The 11,003-nt window shown below is 48.7% G+C and overlaps 3 protein-coding genes across 3 annotated transcripts in view; 2 read left to right on the top strand and 1 right to left on the bottom strand.

The window, feature by feature from the left end:
• The window catches only part of LOC112346654 (ADP,ATP carrier protein, mitochondrial-like), a 1,354-nt gene extending 1,244 nt beyond the window's left edge, over window positions 1-110 (top strand). The window contains exon 5 of the mRNA XM_024676135.1: window positions 42-110. Within this exon, the coding sequence (XP_024531903.1) occupies window positions 42-110 (69 nt within the window). The remainder of the gene's footprint in view (window positions 1-41) is intronic.
• Window positions 111-4,026: 3,916 nt separating this feature from the next.
• Window positions 4,027-6,262, bottom strand: LOC9641565 (ABC transporter C family MRP4). The gene is made up of 5 exons (XM_024676134.1): window positions 4,916-6,262; window positions 4,538-4,858; window positions 4,402-4,488; window positions 4,082-4,337; window positions 4,027-4,034 (listed from the first exon to the last, which is right to left on the bottom strand). The coding sequence occupies exons 1-5, from the start codon at window positions 6,260-6,262 to the stop codon at window positions 4,027-4,029; spliced, it is 2,019 nt and encodes a 672-aa protein (XP_024531902.1).
• A 3,742-nt stretch (window positions 6,263-10,004) lies between these two features.
• LOC112346653 (early light-induced protein, chloroplastic-like) lies at window positions 10,005-10,793 on the top strand. Its single transcript, XM_024676133.1, has 2 exons — window positions 10,005-10,397; window positions 10,471-10,793. Exons 1-2 carry the CDS (start codon window positions 10,005-10,007, stop codon window positions 10,762-10,764), a joined length of 687 nt encoding a protein of 228 aa, XP_024531901.1. The 3' UTR covers window positions 10,765-10,793.
• Window positions 10,794-11,003: the final 210 nt, after the last annotated feature.

Genomic DNA, 11,003 nt, shown 5'->3' with positions numbered 1-11,003 from the left:
GAATAGGAGCAGGGATTTGGGAATTTGCGAAGCTTTTGCAGAATTCGATCAAAGGGAGAATGAAAAGAGGGAGTTGGGGTGGATCTGAGTCATCTACTGAGCACATTTAACAGGATTTGGAGACCTCTAGCAGTCATTTCTCGGACGTGGTCACCGTCACCTTTGCTCCCACCAGCTTGGCCTGCTCCCCGAAGTGCGCCTTTCCGGTCACCGCCTGGCACGCCATGAGGAGCCCCTGCGTCGACTGCACTGCGTACTTCCAGCAGTTGTTCTCCTGGGCGGCGTAGTTGGGGTCGTGGTCCTCGAGAATGGCGAGCACCTCCTCCAGATTCATGGGAGTGTCCTCGCAGTCGAATGCCGACACCTGCGCCTCCTCCAAAGCCCCCATCTCCTCCGGCTCGTCCTTGACGGCCCTGATGTTGATGCCGCAGTTCGCTCCGGATCCGCACTTCTCAGCCAGGAAGATGTGCCGCTTCCCCCGGATCTTCATCACGATGACAAGAAATTCGTGGTTGATGATGGACTTGGGGTTGATCCCTCGGCCGCCGCTGCTGCTGCTGCTGCTGCTGGAAGAGGAAGAGGAGATCTCATTCGAGATCCCTGACTGGCAGTAGAGGATCCTGTGGAGGAAGGAGCGCGAGGACCGCCTGATCTTGCTGTATTTGCTGCGGTCCGACTTCACCAGGTTGCGGATCTTGCCCTGGAAGACAGTGTCCGGCGTGAGAATCGCCGCTGCTGAAGCTCGGAGGGAGTCCTTGGCCATGTCCTTGGCAACATCCCGGCTGCTCTCCGCAATGTAGCTCGACATCCACATGGTTCTCACCAAAGCTCCACAGCCCCCTGTTTGTTGGATCTAGGGATTTTAGAATGTGTGCTTTAGCACCATGGCCGGGGGCGATGGCGACGAGGACGGCGTCAGTGTGCTTGCTGCTGCTGCTAGCCTGCGAACTCCACTCGAAGTCTTAAACGCTTTTTTTTATTTCAAAAAGGTTAAGAACTTTATTCTAGGAGCAATATGTAATAATTGGTTTCATGAGTACTTGCTTTGTTTCAACAGCGATTTCTTGGGTGGAATTACGGATCTAATGTTTTTTATTAAATCAATATTCCTTGGAGATCTTTAGATCAAAGATACTCTCTATAGAATCGCAGTCCACAAGATTGTATGCAGCTCCCGGGCGTAATCAGGATGGGCATAAGCGGCGGCAAATGGTGGACCAGGAAATAAGATTGGGGTATGTCCTACGGTTTGATGGGCTATCTGTATCGTACTATGTGATTATGAAGTTGTTCAATTACGTTTTGAGCAAAATTGATTGAAAAACTCGAGGCGAGGAAGCCAAGCATTGCTGTTCGCCCGTTCCAGCGCTCCGCACCAACCCAATCATTGGCTGTTTGTCAAGTTCACGTTCGTTACTTGCTTGATCCACGAGAAGAACAATCAACAATCGCTTATCAGTCTTCCGTTGATCGTTTCTCCATCGAACGCCATCAATCTGATCCATCGCCAGTCTCTGGTCGCCTCTCGATCGACCTCTGGCCTTGCATTGGGCGATCCGGACGATGGCACAGCTCCAAACACGGAGTGCTTCTCCGACTCGTTCTTGGCCTGGTTCTTGAGCTCCTCCTCGCGGGTGATCTCCTTCTTGGTGCTGTCGAGAACGCCGATGATGCCGCCATCGCCACCATCCGAGGGCGCTCTCAGTACTGCTAGATTTCGCAAACTGATGGAGCTCGTGGGCGATTGCGAAGAGGTGGAGCTTGTTGAGGAAGAAGAGAGAGCTGCCTAGCAAAAAATCATCTGTGCAGTGAATTTACAATGAGCTACTGTGTTTCTACGTTTGAGATGACTATGGCAAATGACAGACAGATATTTATACGGTGCGAGGATCATCGGCTCGTGTCCACTGTATCGCTTATCTTGTGCTGAAAATGGCCGAAGGTAAGAGAATGCCAGGTGTGATACTCTGCAACTTTCGTTTTATTTTGCAATCGAATTCGTACACGATTATGTCTTTTGTCTGAAACAATAAGCTAGATTAATCGCGTTAATGTAATGCCCTTAGAAAGCTTGCCGGAGATCTTGATACTCTCGCAAGAGACTGGCAAATATCGAGGAAGGTTTTCTCGAGAGAACGCCCGGTGCATCAAACTCGACTATCTCACCTGTATCACGAGAAAGAAGTTAAGGAAAGAGTTCCAAGAGAATAAAGCTTTGGATGTTTACCGTCTTGGAGAACCAAAACTCGTTCTGTGTTTTGCACGATGGTGGAGAGCCTGTGAGCCACCGTGAGGACGGTGCTGCTTTGAAAATGCTCGTTTATTTTTTCTTGGATGATTCTCTCCGTGGCGCCATCAATCGTGGCAGTCGCTTCGTCTAGAACCACAATCTTTGTTCTCTTGAGCATGATCCTTGCTAGACAAAGTAGCTGCTTTTCACCCATGCTCCAATTCTCCCCACTTCCAGACACTACGTACCAAGATAATCAGTGGAGGCTTAATGCAAGAAATACTAACCTTTGGAATCCAAACCTTCCCCTTTGGCCGTGATCGTTGCCACAAGCTCACACATTTGAAGCACCTAAGAAAGAAGATAAAAACGAATTTTCTAAGTTCAAGGTGGTATACAAGTTTACCTCCCAGATTTCGTGATCCGAATACTGGCCGACTGGATCCAGGTTGTACCTGAAACTTCCCTCGAACACCACTGGATCCTGCGGGATGATGCTCAGCCTGGATCTCAAGCTGTGCAAGTTGACGGTGGTAATGTCCAGCCCGTCAACCAAAATCCGACCCGAGCTTGGCTCCACAATTCGAAAGAGTGCTTGAATCAGTGTCGATTTTCCACTGCCTGTGCGGCCTACGACTCCAACTTTGCTTCCGCCCGAAAATCCGCAAGTGATCCCCCGGAGAACTAGAGGCGCCTCTGGTGTATATCTCACCTTCGGTTTGTCTTTTTTAGAAAAAGAAAAGGCAAGAGATCGGACTCCGTACCTTAAGACCAATGAAGTCTATAGCTCCATTTTCTGGCCAGGTTTGAGGGGGCTGGGATTGATCTCTCGCCTCGCTACGTAAACCAGCGTATTGCATTACGCGTTCCACAGAAATAATTCTCTTCTCGGTGTCAATTCGACTCCACAGAGTCCACGTCAAAGTTGTAGTTAGCTTCAAGCCATACGTGACAGCAACACCTGCGGAGCCTGTGAAGCCAAAAGATTTTACTGAGCATAAACAAAGGAAAGAGAAAAAGAGCGAAGGATTCAAACTATAGTTTTACTTGCACTGGTCGGAATGCTGGCCAGGAAGAGCATGAGGAAGACGAAAGCCATGTCCGCAACCAAGCCAACTCTCAAGGCCAGGAATTCCATGGCGGAGAAGTTGTAAAACTGGGGACAGTTGTTGTCATCGATCAGCTGTAGCATCTTGTTGAGAAACGGCAGCTCTTGTTTGAAGGCTTTGATCGTGGAGAGACCGGTTAGTGTTTCTTCGAGGTGATGAACCACGGAAGCGCGTTGGAGCTCCACAAGTCTAGGCAGCTCGCGAATAGTTTTGATGTAAAACGACTGTTAGAAACCACACAAGCAATGAAAAAACATACAATAGTGCCAATGTTACCTGTAGCTTATATCCCACGATAGCCAAGAAGATAAACACCCATAGAATCGGCCAAGCAACACTGCACGTCACAACGAGAATTACGAGCAGATCCATCGCAAACAATGCAAGCTCGGAGAATCTCTCCGGCACGTAAAGATCGATGGAGCTTTGATCTGTGGAAGCCTGTAAACCAAACTCTGCATGTAAGCTTAAAACACGTAAAAGAACCACATACATACTCGAGTTAAAATGCGCCCCACTGGAGTGAGATCGAAGAAGGACATGGTTGCCAGGAAAACGGAGCGATACAGCTTGAGGAAGAAGCACTGTCCAGTCTTGAGCCCCACGAAGGAGACGAGTAAAACCCGGCATAGAAGAGCCAGAGAGCTCCCGAGAGACAACACAAAGTAGACCATGACGAGCTGGGAGCTATCCAACTTTGGATCCATGTCGGCAATCCACCAAGTAGCAGCTGCGTCTGTGCCTTGGCGGATAGCCTCGAAAGCAAGTATGAGTGGAACCAAGGCTCCTCCGTATATAGAAGTAATGTAAACCCAGTATATCTTCCCGCTAACGCTCCCTCTTTGTGTCTCCTCGGCCAGCTTTCCTTCTTGCTTGGACGAAACTATGCTTGTCTCTCCTTGATTCTGCTCGGTCGCTGCATAATTGTCAAGAGAGCTCTGTGGAAAGCCCTTGTCGACCAGATGATCAAGTATCTTTACTGTTCCCTCCTGTAGAACCTGTAGAAATTGGAGAACCAAAGATAAGAAAGCACGCGAAAGTCTGATAAGAGAAGAGGCCTACGATCGTTTTATCTGCTTGCTTGGCAGCCTCTTGAAAATGAGTTACCAGCAACACTGTCTTGTTTTGCAGCAGTCCGAGAATGCATTCCTATCAGGAAAATGTTTGTAATGTCCATAAGAAGAACACAAAAGAGTACCTTGAGTATCAAGTTGGAGGTTTTTACGTCCAGAGCGCTGAGGGGGTCGTCCAAGAGATAAATGTCCGCGTCTTTGTACACGGCCCTTGCAAGCTGAAGCCGTTGCTTCTGGCCTCCGCTCAGGTTTACTCCTCGATCTCCAATGTGAGTTCCGTCGCCGTGACTTAGCATCTCTAGATCTTTCTTCAGCTGGCATGCCGCAATGACCCTCTCGTACCTGGGCTTGTCCATGGCGCTGTCAAAGAGTATGTTCTCTTTGATGGTCGCGTTCTGGATCCACGCTGATTGGCAAGTGTAGCTTGTGGTGCCTCTCACTCGCACCTACAGCAAAAACAGTTTTTTCTAGGAGAACAAAACTAGGAACTGAAGAAAACGTACCTCTCCAGAAAGCTTTGGAATCTGGCCGAGGATGCACGAGAGCAAGCTCGACTTCCCCGATCCAACTCCTCCAGAGACGACTACAAAGCTTCCCTCCACCACGTCCAAAGTGACGGCATCGAGTGTGGGGGTGGCGGCATTTCTATCCCAGCTAAACACCCCTCGACTTATCTCGATGGCGTTTCTTCCACCGCTCATGAGCTGCTTGGGTTGGAAAGTCACGTCCTCGCGTTGGTAAAACTCTGACAGCCGATCCAGCGACACCCAAACATCCACCACCGAAGAAGCAAACCCCGGGAGCTTGCTCTGGACGTTCTGGAGGAGCCGGAACACCGCGAGCGTGGAGAGAAGCTTTCCGGACGTCAAGCTATGGCGAGACGAGGTGATGACGACGGACATTACTAGCGTCAAGACAGCCATCACCGTGGGCGTGACTCTAAACACGAACTTGGACAGCGCTCGCACAAAGAAACACCGCTGAAGCTCCTGGTACTCGCCATCTCTAAGCTTCTCCACCTCCCGGAGAAAGCTAGTCTCCCACCCGTGGAGCTTGAGCGTTCTCATGCTCCTCAGCGCCTCGGACGTAGCTCTCAGGCGAGCGCCTTTGGTTTTCATGACCCGCCCCTGGAAACTTGCCTGCTTCTTTCCCAGCGGGAAGCTACACGCTATGCAAACTCCCAGCGACACAAAGCTGGCCAGGGCCGCGACTCCCACGTCCCTGTAGAGCACCAGAATCCCGATGATAAACTGGAGCGGGAGCGTCCAGAAGTCATGGAGATGCCAGCAAAAGACCCCCACCTCGAGCACGTCCGACGACACCAAGGTGATGGATGGAGCCGCCGCCGCCCCCGTCTCCATCGCCTTCCAGAACACAAACCCCTTGAGCGACGACTGGACGCAGAGGTCCATCACCTGGATGCGAAAGTTGTGCTGCCGCTCCAGGAGATTGGTGGCGAGCTTAGCAGCCATGAAGGCGGCCGCGAGTGCGTATCCGCGGGCCGCCGGGGACCGGGACACGAAGTCGGCGATCAAGAGGGGGCCGACGAACGAGACGAGAAGCAGCAGCAGCGAGAGGCCGCCCGTCACCATCACTTGCTTCCAGTGCGCCAGGATCAACACCCAAGCTAGAGACAGCCCGCGACTGGAAGAGATCATCGCCGGGCCGCAGCGGCGGCGTCTTTGCCTCTGGAATGCGTCCAAGCTCGCCGACGCCAGATTCACTTCGCCGAGAGATGCGAGGTCGGAGTGCTCGAGCGGCTTTCGGTTCCCGGTGGCAAAGAGTGGATCCAGCCAACGAAAAGTAGTGGCGCTCCATGCCGAGGCCACGAAGAATGGTGATGCCGCCATGGCTAGCGCTGCTAGTTTTTAAAACCAACCTTTCCACGCACAAAGAGTGTTGCCCCTCGCCCTCATAGGACAAAAATGGAGACCTAGTGTCTATGTAACATTACAGCATATATTGCCAAGAGCGTATATAGAGAACACAGTTTGATGAGAGTGGTAGCAAGAGAACACTTGGTCACTTTTAGTTTGTGAAGATGAGAGCGGACGATTCAACAAGGTGGCAGAACTCGCCTTCTCCTGGCTTGAGACTCAGCTGGTTGAGGATCGCATTGCCGAGCTTCATGTACTTCGTGATGGTGTGACACTCCAGCAAGTATTCGACTTCATCATCATGGTGGGCGGCAACCGTAACAGAGAAAACGTGGGTACCTTGTACCATGTGGCAGTAGTGCAGCATGAAAGGATACGCCATCCTGTGACACGCGACGTGAGGCTTTGAAACCGGGACGATTTCTGCCAGCTTGCGAACTTGCACTTGCTTGTTGGCTAGCAGCTGATCCATGTGGGAAGTGCCTTTGGAGCCGCGAACCACCGGGGACGTGGTGTTCAGGGCTACCGAAACGAAGCTAGAGAGCTCTCTCAAGCTCGGCGTGCATCTCTTGGTCTCGATGGAAGATGGAGCATGCGCGCACGCAGAGAGCGTCGACACCATGAAGAGCTTCATGACGGGGGCGTTGACAATATGGAGAGTGGCCATGGTGACCGGAAGCTCCTGCGGGTCCAATGAGATCTTCGCGGCGAGGGGATGAGCGAGGAATCGCGTGGCTGGGGCATTGTAGAAGGCTGGGAACGTGAAAAGAGACCCCGGGGTGAATTCACTGAGATGGAAGAAGCGGCGAGTGTTGACAACCTGAATCGATCGAACAGGGTCGCAGACCAGGGCGCCATCGAGCTCCGCATCGAGGAGTCTTCGGCGGTAAGGCTTGTTGGAACAGGGTGAAAGGCCAGTGTCGTTGCACCGAATGCCAGCAGCACTGCAGAAGCCGCTGCTACCAAGATCCAGCGAAACTGGAGAAGCGATGAAGTTTTCGAGTGCGAATGGAACTGAATCTTTGCCATTGAACCATTCGTTTGAGTGAGTGAGTCCTGCAGCGCACACAAAAAAGATGGCAAAGACAGAGAAAAGGATGAGAACAGTAAGATTAGCCATGGTGTGGGTGAGTGTTGGATTGATAATGGTTTTTATAGTTGAAATCACCTCATCTTCTGTTTATGAATCTTGAATGTGTGACTGCTTGTGGGACCACTCAATGTACTGGCTGCCAGCTATGGTAAGGCAAGTCTTTCATAAGTACTACTAACGACCTCGTTTATGCGATGACACCGGAGAACTTTCATTGTCGAGGCGGTTGGGTTTCTTTTTCTCCCTTTGCCAGTCAATCTTTAGTTTTCTGCTTTTTCTTTCCTTCTCGGATGTAGATTGTCAAGAACGCATAACTCCCGCCTGCTCAACATGGAGAACCTGGTCGTAGCCCGTTCAACAGTCAATTAAGTTCCTCCATTGCCTTCTAGCTTTAAGACAATGACTGATCCTATAGCTCTTCCTGTGTACAAGCTCAAAGAAGCTGCAGGCAGTTAAATTGTAAAACCACCTGGTGCTTGAAGCTATGTAAGTTCAAGCATCTCACCATCTCTTGCCATCTCTTGGCACACCATCCTTATTGGATCGCACCATCATGTCATCTCTGCAGCACTACTTCCACAACAACACCTTGGCAAAACAGCTTGCAACTACTCTCCACCAAGCTCCTAGTGAGCTGCAATTAATTATCAGCCATGGTCGTGCTGTGATGGTGCCAGGTAAACTTATCACTTAGCTTAGAAAACATCAGGAAGCTTTATAATATGGTCCTGTGCCTAAACAGGTGCTGTGGTGACTCCAAAGATGTCTATATATCTTGAATAAACAGGCTATGACTTTGAAAAATACTTGATAGCTTGTAGTACCAAGTTGAATCTGTCAAACTGGTTGAAGCTGTCATTCAATAAACAAATCTAATCCAATCAACAGTGATAAAAATCACTTTTTGGATATACCAGAAAAGTGATGTTGTCCCTGTTGACAAAGCTTAGGCTCAGATTTTAAAAGAAATCTCATGTGGCTTGCTCAAGCCCCTCTTCCATAGCAAATATCTCCTCCTGTCTTGTACCAATCACTGTGTTACATACAATCCTTTTGTACTCAGAACAATTGACAGAAAACATTCAATTGGCATTTTTACATTGGTGTTCTAGAAAATGTCTGTGTTGCAATCCTTTATCAGCTTCCATGAATGCCAGGAACAAAAAAAGAGAGAGAAGAGACAAAAAAAAATCGAGAGAGAAGTTTGATTTTGTAGATCACCAAGCATTCCTTAAGGGGGAAAAGGAATACATGTGCCTTCCTCATCAACTTGTGAACTTTTTTTTTGACCAATGGCTCATTGAGTTGACTTTGAGCTTGCTTCAATTGTGGATAATAATGTCTGATGAAATACCTTTCAGCTCCAAGTAGTCTCATGCAAAAACATCTATGAACTCACCAAGGAAATCTTTTAGTGCTTTCCCCTCATTGTCAACTCCTCCCCGGCAAACAATAGTTTTTGCTCACTGCATTTAATAGGCAAATCCAAAAGAATTGTTGCCAATTCAGCCAACAAAGACTTGCATCTTCAATTTGATCAAGTTCATTATTGTGTTGCAATCCGTGGGATGGATTCTCTTAGTCTTCTACAACCCTTGCTTCATTGGCATATCATTGACACCATTTTATGTGTAAGGAATTCCATGATGACAATTGAGCCAAGAGGTGATGGTAGTTTCTTATGAAAAACTTGCAATCCAAGATGTTGAAGCTGGAGCTTCCCAATTAGTTGCTTGCAAAGAAGCAAAGAATCCAAGTGCATGTAAAGATGCTTAACACCTAACATCAAGTTTACTCAACTCCCAACAAATCAGCTCTATACTTGCACTCATTAGCAAAAGTTTTTGTGATTGTTTGCAAGAATGAGTTAGCTTGCCATTATTGGACTTTTTCCCAACATTTTACATCACAAAATAAGGAACGAGGACTAGAAAGTGCATTTGTTTTCTTTGTCTTTGCAGTGATCCTAGTTAGTCTTTCCAAACACAAGCAAATTGAGTGCATCCTTGTTGAATGAAGGTAACTTAGAAGGTTGATCTTGAGAAGTTAGAGCATATATAACATCATCAGAAAGAGGGAATTCCTCTAGATGGTAGTAGAACTTGAATGTGTGATTACAACAATACTGAGAATCCCTTTGAAATGTGTATTTTTAGCCAAATCCACACTAAATAACTAGCTCTCAAGTGGATCACGAAATCTTTTTTTAACCTTGTTTAACTCATCTTTTTTTCTTTCTCGTGATACAGGGGAGATAGTCGTGTTTGATGCGTCAGACGGCCTCTCATAACGGCATTACATTAACACGCTTATTGTGGAGACAAGAGAGCATCCCCGTGTACGAATTCGATTGCAAAACAAAACGAAAGTCCCAAAGTATCACACCTTGCATTCTCTAGAGAAGTTTCACCTTCGGCCATTTTCACCGCACAAGATGTGCCACACATACTGGACACGAGCCAGGATCTAAATTTTGCCACGTACGGTCCCCATACCGTATAAATATCTGTGTGCCCTTTAGAAAGAATATTCTAGAATTGGAAAAAAAGCTTAAAGAAAGGAGCTCATTGTAAATTCATTGCACAGTTGAATTTTTTGCTAGCTAGCTCCCAGCTCAAAACAATGGCACTCGTCACAGGCAGCGGTATCGCAGCTCTCTCTTCTTCCTCGCTCATCTCCAACAAGCTCCATGTCCAATCGCAATCTCCCACAAGCTCCATCGGGACAAGAAATCTAGTAGTAGTAAGAGCGTCCTCGAACAAATCAAGGGATGGTGGCGATGGCGGCATCAGTGGCGTTCTCGACGGCACCAAGAAGGAGATAACCCGCGAGGAGGTGCTCAAGAACCAGGCCGAGAACGAGTCGGAGAAGCGCTCCGTGTTTGGAGCCGTCCCATCGTCCGGATCCTTCTATCCCAGGCCAGAGGTCGAGAGGCGACCAGAGACTGGCGATCGATCGTTCCCCAGCTTGATGGCGTTCGATGGAGCCGGCCCGGAAACGATCAACGGAAGACTGGTAAGCGATTGGTGATTTTTCTTCGCGTTTTTTTCTAGATCAACCAAGTAACTAACGTGAACTTGTCAAACAGGCAATGGTAGGATTGGTGTGGGCATTCGCAGTGGAGCGACTGACGGGACAAACGGTGGCGGAGCAGCTCTACTCGCCGGGGAGCACTGGTCTTTTCCATTTTCTGGCGGTGGCACAGCTATTCGCGTACGCGTCGCTGGTGCCCATGTTTAAGGGCGAGAGCCCGGACAGCAGATCGTTTGGGCCATTTAGAGCCATGGCGGAGCGCTGGAATGGGCGAACCGCGATGCTTGGCTTCCTCGCCTTGGTGATCACCGAGTTTTTCACCAAGACTCCAGTGTTTCACATGATGTAAATTCAATGGTTCCTAGTTTAACTGTTCTAGATTTTCACTTCACTACATTGAAGCTATCGTGTTTCTTTACAAAGATTGCTGCGTGAGAACGATGTGAGGACTTATGTCACCCAATCCCTCTTTCATTTGAGACACAGTTTGACATTTCTATTTACTCGGCTTGTGGCTCCTCAAAATTAAGGTGACCTCGTGGTAATCATCCTGAGAATAACCAGTGGCATGGTGTTGATCTAAGTTTA

This window comes from Selaginella moellendorffii, unplaced genomic scaffold (assembly GCF_000143415.4).
Source record: "Selaginella moellendorffii unplaced genomic scaffold, v1.0 SELMOscaffold_16, whole genome shotgun sequence".
NCBI classification, from domain to species: Eukaryota; Viridiplantae; Streptophyta; class Lycopodiopsida; order Selaginellales; family Selaginellaceae; genus Selaginella; species Selaginella moellendorffii.
Note: the sequence above shows the minus strand (reverse complement) of the source record. Positions and strands in the feature narration are given on the sequence as shown.

Bases quoted from the DNA above. Each gene is read 5' to 3' on its own strand.
- LOC112346653 (XM_024676133.1), top strand. From the start codon at position 10,005: ATGGCACTCGTCACAGGCAGCGGTATCGCAGCTCTCTCTTCTTCCTCG. The intron at 10,398-10,470 runs GTAAGCGATTGG...CTTGTCAAACAG, and splicing joins AAACGATCAACGGAAGACTG to GCAATGGTAGGATTGGTGTG.
- LOC9641565 (XM_024676134.1), bottom strand. From the start codon at position 6,262: ATGGCGGCATCACCATTCTTCGTGGCCTCGGCATGGAGCGCCACTACT. The intron at 4,859-4,915 runs GTACGTTTTCTT...TTTTTGCTGTAG, and splicing joins TTCCAAAGCTTTCTGGAGAG to GTGCGAGTGAGAGGCACCAC. The intron at 4,489-4,537 runs GTACTCTTTTGT...TTTTCCTGATAG, and splicing joins CCTCCAACTTGATACTCAAG to GAATGCATTCTCGGACTGCT.